The 14,567-nt window shown below is 45.0% G+C and overlaps 1 protein-coding gene and 1 long non-coding RNA gene across 6 annotated transcripts in view; one reads left to right on the top strand and one right to left on the bottom strand.

The window, feature by feature from the left end:
- The window catches only part of CRTC3 (CREB regulated transcription coactivator 3), a 116,101-nt gene that overhangs the window by 42,782 nt on the left and 58,752 nt on the right, over positions 1 to 14,567 (bottom strand). For all 5 annotated transcript variants that reach the window (XM_055363105.2, XM_031002312.3, XM_031002313.3 and 2 more), the window contains exon 3: positions 8,457 to 8,576. Coding sequence is in view for 4 of the 5 variants with exons in the window: in XM_031002312.3 (XP_030858172.2) it covers positions 8,457 to 8,576 (120 nt within the window). In the remaining variant the exon portion in view is untranslated. The remainder of the gene's footprint in view (positions 1 to 8,456; positions 8,577 to 14,567) is intronic.
- Positions 3,930 to 8,457, top strand: LOC129526985 (uncharacterized). Its single transcript, XR_008671813.2, has 4 exons — positions 3,930 to 4,111; positions 5,769 to 5,877; positions 6,012 to 6,317; positions 8,350 to 8,457. It is a non-coding gene; the product is annotated as an uncharacterized lncRNA (long non-coding RNA).

The raw sequence follows: 14,567 nt of genomic DNA, 5'->3' as shown, positions 1-14,567 counted from the left end.
TCTTATCACCCTCCTTGAGGACAAGTCTATTCTGCTGTCTTCTAACCGGTGTTTTCTTTGCATGATTTTTTGTGGGGTGTTTATTATTTTTTGCCTGTCCGGCAACTTTTGTTTTCAGGAACTGTCTCCACTCTTGCTCCAAACCTGGTAACATTGCCATTCCCTCTCTGCCACATGTGAGGGACCCAGGCCCAGGATTCTAGTCTAGGTACTTCACCCCCTGGAAACAGTGTTTGGCTCAGGGATCGGCTCACGACGCAAACAGAACCAAGGAGAGTGCTTTTGAGTGGAAAAAAAGGAGTGCCCCAATAGGGCTGGTAAGCCCGAGGGCCGTCTGAACCTGGGGGTCTTCGCCTTGGAGAAAGCCTGTTATGCCTGAAGTCATCTCAGAAGTGGTACCACAGAGGTAGGTCTCAATGACATTGTATGACCCCTTGGATCTAGCCCTTGGGCTTCCAGTGACATATGCCAATACATTTTCTTTTTTTAAGTTAAGATGGGTTCCTGGTATTTATTTATTTTTTGAGACAGAGTTTCACTCTTTTTTTTGGCCCAGGCTGGAGTGCAATGGCACAATCTCGGCTCACTGCAACCTCCACCCCCCAGGTTCAAGCAATTCTCCTGCCTCAGCCTCCCGAGTAGCTGGGATTACAGGCATGCGCCACCACACCCGGCTAATTTTGTATTTTTTTTTAGTAGAGACAGGGTTTCTCCACGTTGGCCAGGCTGGTCTTGAACTCCTGACCTCAGGTGATCCACCCACCTCAGCCTCCCAAAGTGCTGGGATTACAGGCGTGAGCCACTGCGCCCGGCGGTTCCTGGTATTTATAACCAAAAAAGAGGCACATTAGATGTGTGAAGAAAGGTAAACTTTCCAGTGTTGTTGGGGGCACTGTCTTATCAGTCTTGTGTTGTTCACTGGGTCTAGCATGCCTTGAAGCATATTCTGGACGCACGGAGACACAAATGGGATGCTGCACTACACACCGAGCAGAGGGGCGCTGTTTTCATTCGTTTAGTTAATTGTTCCCACACAATAGCCTTCTGAAGACACTGTTAATCATATTATTCTGCTAAGAAATCTTCAATGATTTTGTTCCGCCTAAAAGGCAAAATCAAAACTTACTGGCTTAGTAATTGTGGTGATCCACAATTTGGGGACAATGGTCTCTTCTGCTCTTGTCTTCCCTCCAGCTTTCTGAGTTCCACAAACACAGCCTGTATTTTCCTGCCCCTCTGCCTTTGCTAAGGCCATTTCCCCTTTCTCACCTCCTATGTGGAACGTTGCCTCCTTATCACTCACCCAAACCAAGCCCATTCCTTTTGTCTCCTGGATCACTGATTGGATTAAATATACATTCGGCAGTTACCAATAATACTTTTCATCCCAAACCTTTATTTCTTAAGGTGGAAATAATAAAGAAGATACAAACTACACATTAAAACAGAAATTTGAAAACAGATATCTAAGCACCTACTGTGTGCCAGGCCTGTGCTGAGTTCACACTTTATTTAATCTCAATCCTGAGAGGCAGATATTTTCCCCATTTTATAGCTGAAGAAACTGAGGCTCAGTTCTAGAAGAGCTGAGAAATCCAAGATCAGATAGCACGCCTGGTGGATCAGGGGTCAGACCCACAAATCACTGACACCAAAGCCTGAGAGCTCTCCGCTAAGCTATGCTGCCTCTCAGGAAACAGTGAACTATGCCAAATGCCCCCAGAAAATAGAAAATAGTACCTGGAGTGTTCTGGGAAGAAGGATGGAGGCTATAAGAGAAGGTATCATCTGCTCGGGCTCAGGAGGAAACAGGAGCCTTGATGGAGTGGGGCCCTATCCTGCAGGCCTGGGCTTGGCAGCTCAAATAAATACAGAATCTGGAATTAGGAAAACGGAGGCTCTCATGAGTTCTTAGTGATTTGGTGGGAAATGTCTTCTTTGCCAGGAGAGGCATTAGGATTGCAAGTTTCATCTTCTACGTATTAGTTTTCTTTGACAAGTCTCATTACCTTATTTCTTAATTTGACCTTAAATCAATAAAATAAAACAGATAATTTCCAAAGAGAGACATTTCTTCAACATTCACTATTAGGCTTAATGTACATGAAGTACAGATGAGGCAAGACCACAGTAGGAGGTAGGAGAGGAAAAGGTGATAAATAGGAAGGCCCGTGACAGACAAAACCTGTCAGTATTTCTGTTGGCAAAGCCATTAGGGAGGAAACACCGAGCCTCAGAACCTACGGTTATCTGCCTTTCTCTTTTCTGCAGATTTGATGAATCTCTGTTCAGAAACGCTTAATTTCAGGAAGTAGAAGTTTACCATTTTTCTCAGTACACTGCCATCTTTAAACTCAGTATCTCTGATTTCATAGTACTGATAATACAAATTAGAATGCAGTGGTGTAATAGTCACGTAATCATCAAACGCTGGTGATTTCAATGTTGAGGTGTAAGTTAGCATTTTAACCTTCCTGATATTAACAACATGAAAATATAGTAAATTCCTGGAAATTTTTAATATAATTAGGTTGAGGCATCAAAAGTTGAAAGATGTGACCTCTGAGCTCTCTTAATTTTCACTCTCATCTAATTTAGTGGATATTTAAAAACCCAAGAGAACCACTCATGTTATACACTTACAGTTAATGCAAGGAAAATCTAGAAAAAGTTTATTTGTTCTTTGGAAAACTTCAGAAAACTTCATTCAGGTGGCTTTAAACTACTCCACAACACTGACATGCCCTAAGTAACAACCTCGAGACAAAGGAAACACTCTTATTTATAAACTTGAATTTACCATTTACTCAAGAAACATTTCTGGCATCCCTGCCAGGTGCCAGGTGCCAGCGTGCCAGCGGAAGGGCAGCACAGGCCACAGGGCTTTTAACAACCACATCAGCGCCTCCTCCATTGCTTCCTTAGTTAAGCTTAGTGAAGCCTTTGGCTCAAGGAAGATTTCCACATTAAAAAAGGAAGGCAGGGAGGAGGGATGATGAAAAAGATAAACAAAGAAGAGGTGGCTGCAATGGATGGAAACAAAAATTAAAGTTAAAAAAAAAAATCCCCACACTCACATGGATCTTTTCTTATCCCTCTGTGCACTCCTTTCCGCCCCTTTGCCTTCCGTCCTGATGTTCCCTGGGGTCCTGTGGCCTCGCAGCCTCAGGCCACACCTGCCTGCATTGCTCTGAGAGGCGAAGGATGCTCTCAGGATCACTGGGCACCAGGCAGAGTGTGAGCAGGTGGAGGGGGTGGCGGGAGCCTCCGGGCACAGGAGCTTTAGGAGGCGCTTCCTAAGAGCCTCAGGGCCAGTGCCCGTCTTCCTGGTAGAGAGCCCCTGTCCTCCATGCTCGCCTTGGCCAATCGCATCCTTCCCTCGGCCCCACTGTCACCCACAGTCCAGTAACTCATAAATCGACACCTCCAGCTCCCAACAGTTCTTTTGTGAACTCCAAGTGCATACTTCCAACTGCCTACTCAAGTTCTCTGCCAAAAGTACCCAAGACAGCTCAAATTCTACCAAAAATCCAACCAATCACTGTCCCCTTAATCTGTTCCTCTTCTTATAGTCCATCTCATTTAGTGAGGCCACCGTCCACCAAGACACTCAGGTTAGGATCTCAGAGTCATCCCAGTGTGTTCTCTCTCTCCCCAAGCCTCTGCAGTTCTGTGCAGGAAAATCTTCCTCCTCGAGTTACTGCCTCAATCCATCAACACAGGGACTGCTGTTCCTCTCAACCTGTGGAGTGTTAGAGGGAACGGTTCTTACTCTTCACCAAAGGAAGGGGAGCAGCTCTTCTTCTGCTGATGAGAGGACATCAGTTGGCCCGTTTACCAGTGGGTGGGGTTACTGAGCCACAGAAGCTGAAAACAAGACCCGCCCTGTCCCTTTCTTTGTGCTGCTTGACCTGCGGCTGGGTGAGCAGGCCCAGGGTTCCCTTCTCTTGGCTTCCCGTCCCTATGCGGTCAGTGTACCTGGGCAGGGCTCAGGAACTGCCTTGTCGGGGCAGCCTGGAAGCCAGTCATTTCTCTCCTGCTCTGGAACTCTGTGTTCTGCCAGGGACACAGTTTGTGGGGCAGGCCTGAGGCCTTCCATGTAGCTGGTGGGGTAAGTGGACTCGGAGTCTGGTTAACAGAACCCACCTACCAAGACAAGTTTCAGGGTCAGATTTAATATAGAAAACTGGCCACAATTTGGCTCCTTCCTGATTTCTCAGCCATGTGTTTACTGTCATTCTACTTCCTTTTGTCCCTTTACCTCTAACTATGTCCCACTAGAAGACATCTTAAAGTGAAACTGGAAGGGAGGATATGAGTGGCATCTTTCTGAGTCCTCGCATTTATAAGAACATCCTGTTTCCCTCAGCAAATGAGAGGCAAACAGGTTGCATGTGGTATTGTGAAGTCAGAATATTTCCCCCTTAAAATTCTAAAGACCAATGTTTCCTTGTCCTTCAAGACAAGACGGGTGTTAGGTAAAAGTTGGATTTTGTGATCACTTACGTTTTGAAATTCTGGGTTAAAGATAAGAAGTTTATTAACTGCAGGACTTTTCAGAGCCCTGATATATACGGTCAGGCTCCAAGAGGTGATACAGAGTATGGTGTTTCTCAAATGTAATAGGCCATGCATCTCAAAGAAGCAGTGTCCTATAAACCAATGTCCTAACATTTTCATCTCATTATGACGAAAAGAATCAAAGCAAGGCCCAGCCCAGAGAGGAGAATCATTCCTAACTCTAGTAGGTCTTAGGCATCTCTTCACGACCCTTCACGCTGGTGAACTCTTGACTTCCTTTCAAGGAAGGCATTTCCTACGTTTCTTCAGCATGTTTCCTTCTTTCTGAGTGTGTTACCCACAAGGCTGAGAAAATATTTTATTTGCTATAAATTTATGTTAATAGTTCAGAAGTTTAGCAATGGTGTTTGGGACACGGCACGTCTGCCAACCTTGAGGAGTGGGAGTAAGAAGGGCTGCTACAGACTGCACATCTGCACAAGGGCAGAAGAGCTTCTATTCCAAGTGCCCGAGCCCAGGCCCCCAGCCAGGAGCAAGCCCTGGCAGTGCCTCTCCTCTGCCTGTGTGGGGCTAGGCCAGGGCCCAGCTGCAGCTGTGCCTTGGTCTTGTGTGGCCACCCATGCCAAGGGCAAAGCCCACTTCAGAAGGAATCTCCTGTGGCAGAGCTCTGCGTGCTGTGGCTGCCCACTCTGAGAGGAAGCCAGAATATTTGTTAAACAATGTTCGTTTTATTTGAGATCACCCTATCATAGGAGTGAACCCTTAAAACCCTTGTCTAAGCCAGTGTGTCTTAAATAACACCCAAGCCAAGAAACAGCTATAATAAGATAATTCTGATTTTTTCCTTTTGTTCTAACAAAGATTCAAACCAGTGTTTTATACTTTCAAATGAAGAAACTTCATTAAAAAAGTCATAGACAAATGTTCAAGGCCACAATTTTAAGCAGATTATTTCATAACCAACAGAATGCAGGTCGTGAAAGCAAAGACGGAATCACAGCCCTCCTCCTCCAAGTGGAATAGATTAACACCAAAATAAAATCATCCCATTTCACGGACCCTTGATTCCTCAAAAGAGACTGGGCTAAAGAACTTTCTTTGCATCAACCGATGTCCAGTCCCAGGACCCCAATTTAGGGGCTTAGGAGACCACAAAGACATGGCTCATGATCAGTGAATCTGACTCATACTGTAACAACTTTAATTTCTCTGCATATTAACTTGGTTTTTGTTTCTCCTTCCTTTAGGAGTTGACTAGCTTTGCTTATGCTCTCAAGTTGATCCGTACAGTGCCAGATTATACCCTATCATAAGAGATAGGGTCCCCTGAACACAAGAAGTCATCTCCCTTTCTGGGTAGGACTTTGCACCACATTCTCTTCCCTCTGCCTGGAACATACCTCCCAACTGCTTTACTCTCTTAAATCTCACTCATTACCATCTAAAACCATTTTCCTTTCTTATTGCCTGTTTGCTGTCATCTCCCACAGGACTGTGAACTCAAGAAAGCAGGAAGTATGCCTTATTCATCACTGGGTCCCCAGTGCTTAGAACAGTGCCTGGCACAGAGACGGGGCTCTGTAAAGATCTGCTGAATGAACACTTTATCCTCTTACTTCTTATCCTTCAAGCCTCAGATGCTCCCCCAGGATGCCTTCTTCGTTTCCCCAGACTGGTTCAAGCTGCACCTCCGACGTGCTCCCACAGCCCCTGAGCTGCCTCCCTGCAGACACCATACCTGCCGTGGCTGCTTGTTTGCTGAGTAGCCTCTCCCACTGAACCCTGGGCAACTTGAGGTCAGAGACCATGCTGTTTACTGTTACAGTGAACTAAAATGTCTAAAACGGTGTCTGACCACTAGCACATACTTAACAAATAATTTTTATAAGTGAATAAACATTCTCCTCTTTTTTCTTCAATTCCCTACTCTATTTTGGTTAGTAAAGCTATATGCATGCTTATACATTTAGACCGTACTTCAAAAGTATCTGAGATAGCCACATATACATACACACATACATATATATAGCATAATGTTTAATCTAATATATAGAAATGAGAGCACTGACAGGAAAAAGAGGGAACTGAGAACTGAAAAAATATACATTGGTTTTTTTTTTTTTTTTTTTTGAGATGGAGTCTCGCTCTGTTGCCCAGGCTGGAGTGCAGTGGCGCGATCTCGGTTCACTGCAAGCTCCACCTCCCGGGTTCACACCATTCTCCTGCCTCAGCCTGGGACTATAGGTGCCCACCACCAAGCCTGGCTAATTTTTTGTAATTTTACTAGAGACGGGGTTTCACCACATTAGCCAGGATGGTCTCAATCTCCTGACCTCGTGATCTGCCCACCTCGGCCTCCCAAAGTGCTGGGATTACAGGCGTGAGCCACCATGCCCAGCCAAAAAAAAATACATTGTTAAATCAAGCAAAGAAACACTCCAAGTCTTTTGCCTGAATATTCTTGGCAATTTGGACAATGGTTTGATGTACCACTCCATCCTGACATGTGCTAATTTGCTAATGAATTGCCTCCATTTCCTTTTGCCTTTTTCATTCAATGTCAAAGTTATCACACATTCCAGAATAGATTCTCAAGATCATTTATCATCTTTACTTTCCTTGGTAACAGCCACGTAATATACAAAATCAGAAGTCAGTCCTTCTGTGGACCAAATGTGGTGTGTTCCTGGGGGCGGGAGAAAGGGGAGAGAAAAACATTCCCTGGGGTCATTATCCTTGCCTCCAAATAGATTAAAAACTGCAAGAAGCTTGAAGGCAAGAAAAGTTGGGGTTTCCCTAGAGTGCCCCCACAACTCCTGGCTCCCTTGTACAAGGTCCTCATCACTGCGAGTGGTCGCAGGTGGCATAGGGAGGGTAGAGCACAGGTGGGGCCATCAGCTGGGCCTGGTCTGAATCCTGGGTTACTTCGCCACACACTCAGTTTCCTCATCAGAAAATGAGGGTTAAAAAAATTAACGACTCAGTGAGTTTTTGAGGACTAAATGACACATAAATTACCCAGCACAGCGCCTGGCATGGGTAGGTGCTCAGTAAACATGAGTGCCCTGCCCCCACTTCCTGGTTTCTAGGCTTGTGAAGCCAACTCTACCATCACTGCCAGGAATTCAGCTCTCCGCAGCGAGACCCACCCCGCCTTTCTTCTCCTTCCTCCACCCCTGCGCCCGAGTACTGAGAAGAATGAAGTGAGAGCACGGGCCCTCCTGGCACACTTCTGTGTCCTCTCCCAAAAAATCCAGCTCAGTTCTGTTCCCCAAAGCCTTCGGCACAATGCTGGTCACACAGCTGCACCCACCACTGCCGCCCCGTAAACAGGACTGATTAAATGAAACTGTCAGGTGAATTCACCATTTCCTTTCCTTTATTTCTACTTAACAGCAGAGTTGGTGTGACTGTACATCACTGCATGAGATTTTCCTATATTCTAGGTTTATTTTAGTTATCACTTACTGAGTTTGAAACATCACAAATAGAAAATCATATGAAATTTTGTCTGTAAGTTCCAAAAGCAGGTCAGCAGATCAAAAGAAGTACAAATAAATCACATATCTCTATGTCCATTTTTGCTAGATAGACTAAGTCTCTCTAACCTGATTCAAAGTCAGGTTTAACTCTAACTTGGCCAATTTCTGGAGAAAATGCTCAGAACACCCTGCAATGGGACCGAATTACAGGTTGTTTTTGTTGTTATTTCATTAAACTGAACTTTATTGATGCTTTCATAAACACCTACAATGATGTTTCCAAATGTTGACTGCAGAGACGTTTCTAGTTTCCAACTTATTTATTTGTATTGCCTCCTTTCATTAGATAAATGAAGATTTTGAGGCCAAAGGAGAATTGCAGGGAAGATAAATCCTGAAAACTTTTCAAACATTTCAGAATGCACACTCCCTTTGAAGAGTAAAAAAGGATATTTGTCGCCCTGGCTTGTCCCCAGACCTTCGGTGGAGGGGGTGGAAGCGGTTCCTGGATGGCCTCTCCACCAGCCCGTGATGGCGGGTTCCCCGAACATTATCAGCTTGGTGAAATGACGGCTGCAGAGAGAAGGGAAGAAGAGTTGGCCTCCAACCATGAAATTGACACTCACCCTCAAGAACAACTGATAACAACAGCAGATGAAAGGACCAATTTTACAGTTTTACTTATTATACATTAGTGGGCCGTGGGTCAAGGTAAATAAAGTAGTATATGGAACTATTTCTTTATAATAACCATAAAATAATGACAAATAATCTGTAGTGTGTTAAGAGGAAAGCTGAAAGAATAATAAAAGTTGTCATGCAATTGGGGGAGTAGAATCAGAAGACGGTGAATTCATATACCAAATCCCAGAAAACTAGAAAGGACACTTTGAAATGTAAAAGAGGTATATTAAAGAAAGAAACTGGCAAGCCACGAGGCACCTATTTGTTCTGCACGGTGTCTTTTAAAATTTTTGATTGAATTCATAATGTTTGAAAATTCAGACTTGAGGATTCTAGGGAAAAGTCAGAATATGTTTTTTTTGTTGTTTTTTTTTTTTTGAGATGGAGTCTTGCTCTGTTGCCCAGGCTGGAGTGCAATGGCATGATCTCAGCTCACTGCAACATCCACCTCCCAGGTTCAAGCGATTCTCCTGCCTCAGTCTCCCAAGTAGCTGGGATTACAGATGTGCGCCACCACGCCCAGCTAATTTTTGTATTTTTAGTAGAGACAGGGTTGCACCATGTTGGCCAGGCTGGTCTCAAACTCCTGACCTCAGGTGATCAGCCCACCTCAGCCTCTGAAAGTGCTGGGATTACAGGCATATGAGCCACCGCACCCACCCATAAATCAAAATATCTTGGCCACAATGAACCACACTCATCTCAGGCTGAAGTTGAGCATGGCTGCTCCCTGTAGATGGGACACCCACTCTCTTACTGTGAATCCTTACACACAAACCATTTCACTGACTCATCATTTTAGACATTCAGAGTGTGTAACCCCTGAGTTAAAGAGGAAAAAAGGAATGCTATGTAAATACAAGTGGAAAACATACAAATCATCAGTCCCTAAATGGTACAAATGAAAGCAGAAACAGATTCTAGATAAATTCATGGTCAATAAATCCAAAATCCTTTTTAAAGAGATGCTTGGGGTACGTTCTTAACATTTTTGAGACTGGCATCACAAAGGGCAACCTTTTTGGTTGTCAAAAGCCAAATCCTAGGCTGGGCCAATAAATCTCACATAATGAGGCAATGTGTATACATTGTGCAATAGATGTGCTTGTGAAATATAGAAAACAGATTTTCTTCTCCCATCCCCTCCAGCATTAAGGTGTTACTGACAAAGAAAAATTGTATATATTTACACTGTACAACATGACGTTTTGATATATGTATACATAGCAAAATGATGAAATCAAGTTATTAACATATCCATCACCTCACATACTATTCATTTAAAACAGAGTTTTACGTCAATTGAGTCACGTATAAAATTGGTAGCTTACTGTGAAAGGAATCCTGCGACACAATATGTTTTTATAGGGGACTTCCTTCAGCTAAAAACTAATTTTTCTTTGTTAAACATGGATTTTCTCATTTTGGATTTGAGAATTACTCCTATTTCTCCCAAGTGGACTCATAAAATCTCTGGGCCAAATTAGTCTAACAGTTCCGATCTATTTTTATAATCCAAATCTATAAACTCACAAAATAAAGTTATCTTACCAAGGAAAAACTTCTGGGCTGGAAGAAAAATAGCCACTATGATATAGGGAAGCTAGACTTATCTCAGACAATGGAATGCTCTATTCTAGAGAATAATATGTTGAAATACCTGAAAAATAATGGGACAAACTGACATCAGGTGCTTCTTGGCAAGATGCAATGAGGACACAGGATCTCTTTTTTTTGAGACAGGGTCTCACTCTGTTGCCCAGGCTGGAGTGCAGTGGCACAATCTTGGCTCACTGCAACCTCCACTTCCCAGGCTCAGCCTCCTGAGTAGCTGGGACTACAGTGCATGCCAACATGCTGGCTACATTTTTATTTTTTTGTAGAGACAAGGTCTCGCCATTTTGGCCAGACTGGTCTTGAACTCCTGACCTCAAGTTATCTACCCACCTTGGCCTCCCAAAGTGTTGGGATTACATGCCTGAGCCACTGCACAATTACTGCCAAACTGGGCTCCTGAAGGCCAGTCCACAAGGTGGGGAGAAGGGTCTTTAGAAGGCGTTCCCAAAAGCAGAGAGTTCCTGAAATGTCTTTTAGACTTCCTATTAAATTTTCTAGCTGGGTGCAGTGGCTCCTGTCTAGAGTCCCAGCACTTTGGGAGGCGGAGGTGGGAGAATTGCTTGAGGACAGGAGTTTGAGACCAGCCTGGGAAACATAGTGAGACCCTGTCTCTACAAAAGAAAGAAAAATTAGCTCTACAAACAAACAAATTAGCTAGGCATGGTGGTACATGCCTGCAGTCCCAGCACTTTGGGAGCATGAGGTGGGAGGACCACTTGAGGCCAGGAGTTCAAGACCAGCCTGGGTAACAATGCAAGCCCTCACTTCTACAAAAAAAATGAAAAAAAAAAAAAAAATAGTGGGGCGTGGTGGTGCCCACCTGTAGTCCTAGCTACTGGGGAGGCTGAGGCAGGAGGATCACTTGAACCCAGGTGTTCGAGGCTGCAGTGAACTATGATCACACCACCGCACTCCAGCCTGAGCAACACAGCAAGACCTTGTCTCTAAAACAAAAAACAAAACAAAACAAAACCAAAGCTTTTATTTTCGATTTAACAGCTGCCTCTTTTGCATTAACCCTGCTGCTGGCCCAAATCCTGTATTACTGCTGGTATTCAGTTGTGGGGTGTTAATCTCTGCTTACATTTGATATTTTCTTCTCTTCTTCACTGTGGCCTAATCTCAACTCTCTGCCCCTGCAGTATCTGATCTTACTCCAAACTATATTTGGCTTAACCTTCTCAATTACTTCTCAAAGATCTTCCTCATCAAATGAATTAGAGTGGCTGTTCAGTCAGGGAAGCCAGAAACTGAAGGAGCTAAGTCTGGGCCGGGTGCAGTGGCTCAGACCTGTAATCCCAGCACTTTGGGAGGCCGAGGCAGGTGGATCGTCTGAGGTCAAGAATTTGAGATCTGCCTGGGCAACATGGCAAAACCCTGCCTCTAGTAAAAATACAAAAATTAGGCATGGTGGCACTAGAATCACTTGAACTCAGGTGGCAGAGGTTGCAGTGAGCCAAGATCATGCCACTGCACTCCAGCCCGGGTGACAAAGAAATACTACGTGCCACTCAAAAGGCCAAGCACTTCACTTTTTCTACTCCTTTTCAAGTTTTATCCATGTAAGTTCTTACATGGTTATATCCGCAGAGTACATACAGTATTTTCTTTTATTTATTTTATTATTATTTTTTTGAGACAGAGTCTTGCTGTGTCACACAGGCTGGAGTGAAGTGGTATGATCTCGGCTCACTGCAGCCTCCGCTTCCTTGGTTCAAGCAATTCCCCTGCCTCAGCCTCCCCAGTAGCTGGGATTACAGGAACATGCTACCACTCCCGGCTAATTTTTTTGTATTTTTAGTAGAGACGGGGATTCACCACATTGGCCAGACTGGTCTCGAACTCCTGACCTCAGGCAATCCACCCACCTCAGCCTCCCAAAGTACTGGGATTACAGGCATGAGCCACTGCACCCAGCCTATTTATTTAACTTTTTTATTTTTTGAGATGGATTCTCTCTCTGTTGCCCAGGATGGAGTGTGGTGCAATCTTGGCTCGCTGCAACCTCCGCCTCCTGGGTTCAAGCAATTCTCCTGCCTTAGTTTCCTGAGTAGCTGGGATTACAGGCACATGCCACCACACTCGGCCAATTTTTGTATTTTTAGTAGAGACGGGGTTTCACCATGTTGGCCACACTGGTCTTGAACTCCTGACCTCAAGTGATCCACATGCCTCGGCCTCCCAAAGTACTGGGATTACAGGCGTGAGCAACTGCACCTGGCCAGTATTTCAAACATTGCACGTTGCCATTCAAAGAATATATCATTTGGGCTGGTTGTAGTGGCTCATGCCTATAATCCCAGCACTGCGGGAGGCCAAAGGGGAGGGTCACTTGAGGCCAGGAGTTCGAGTCCAGCCTGCACAACACAGTGTGAGACCCTGTCTCTACAAAAATTTTTGTTAAATTAGCTGGTGTGGTGATGTGCACCTGTAGTGCTAGCTACTCAGGAGGCCGAGGCTGAGGCTCAGGATCCCTTGACCCCAGGAATGTCAGGCTACAGTGAACTATGATTGAGCCACTGTACTTCAGCCTGGGTGACAGAACAAGACCCTGTCTCTTAAAAATAACAACAGGCTGGGCGCCATGGCTCACGCCTGTAATCCCAACACTTTGGGAGGCCTACGCAGGTGGATCATGAGGTCAGGAGTTCAAGACCAGCCTGGTCAACACGGTGAAACCCCATCTCTACTACAAATAGAAAAATTAGCTGGGCATGTTGGTGCACGCCTGTAATCCTAGCTTCTCAGGAGGCTGAGGCAGGAGAATCGCTTCAACCCGGGAGGCGGAGGTTGCAGTGAGCTGAGATCGTGCCACTGCACTCCAGCCTGGGTGACAGAGTAAGACTCTGTCTCAGAAAAAAAATAAAAATAAAAATAACGACGACAACAACAACAAAGCCCCAAAAACACATATGATTCGGAGTCAAAGAAACAGTTCAAGTTCAGGATGTTCCACTTATTAACAAGTTACTTCATCTTCCTTATCTAAAAAGTGGAAATGATAATAACTTCCACAGGCTTGTTGAGAAGACAAAATGATGTTACATACGTAAGAGCTGCTTGTCCCAGGGATACCCAGACATTGGAAAGGAGGATAAGTGTCTGCATGGTGGAACCCTGGGAAGCATCTTGTCAAAGGTGGGGCTGACCTGCAGAGTCCTTTCGTGGTCAGGAGCAGCAGCATCACTATTAGGGACTGCCCCAGCATTCTGAGCCTCCCACAGTGCTCCCCAACGGTCCTACAGCTCAGGCACCATCTGTTGCCATTCCAAGTCACCTCTGACGTCACCCATCTGCAGCCTGGGATGAATGGCTAAAAAAAGTTGACTGGCCCATGTGACTTGCTTTGGCCAATGGCTTATGAGCAAATGTGATGTTCATATTGTTCAAACAGAAACTCTCATACTCTTTTCCTTCTGCCATGACACTATCATGTCTTAAGTAGGGGATGCTCCTTCAGCCTCAGTTGCAGACGGAGAAGATACACAGAGGAGAGACGTAGAAGGTATTCCAGCACCACGGACAAGTAATATGAGTGAAAAATAAATGTTTGTTGAGAGTCTGAGTTTTTGGATTGTTACTAAAGCAAAGCTGGCTAATATGGTAGTGATGACAGAGAGAGACTGAATGAAAGAGAGTCCCATTTTTCTTACTTTTTTTTTGAGACAGAGTCGCACTCTGTCACCCAGGCTGCAGTGCAGTGGCGTGATCTCAGCTCACTGTAACCTCTGCCTCCCAAGTTCGAGCAATTCTCCTGCCTCAGCCTCTTGAGTAGCTAGGATTACAGGCATGTGCTACCACGCCTGGCTAATTTTTTAATTTTTTAATTTTTATGTTTAGTAGAGATGGTTTTGGCATGTTGCCCAGGCTGGTCTCGATCTCCTGGCCTCAAGTGATCCACCCCCCTCGGCCTCCCAAAGTGCTGGGATCACAGGCATGAGCCATTGTGCCTGGCCCCATTTTCTTGAAGAACAAGGAGGTGTAAGTCAAACGAACCTGCAAATGGGAGCCAGGCATAGTGGCTCAGGCCTGTAATCCCAGCACTTTGGGAGGCTGATGTGGGTGGATCATTTGAGCTCACAAGTTTGAGACCAGCCTTGGCAATATGGCAAAACCCCATCTTTACAAAAAATACAAAAATTTGTCAGGTGTGGTGGTTCACGCTTGTAGTCCCAGCTACTTGGGAGGCTGAGGCAGGAGGATCACTTGAGCCTGGGGGGCAGAGGTTGCAGTGAACTGAGATCCTGCCACTACACTCCAGAC

Source organism: Gorilla gorilla, chromosome 16, assembly GCF_029281585.2.
Source record: "Gorilla gorilla gorilla isolate KB3781 chromosome 16, NHGRI_mGorGor1-v2.1_pri, whole genome shotgun sequence".
Lineage (NCBI taxonomy): Eukaryota > Metazoa > Chordata > Mammalia > Primates > Hominidae > Gorilla > Gorilla gorilla.
Note: the sequence above shows the minus strand (reverse complement) of the source record. Positions and strands in the feature narration are given on the sequence as shown.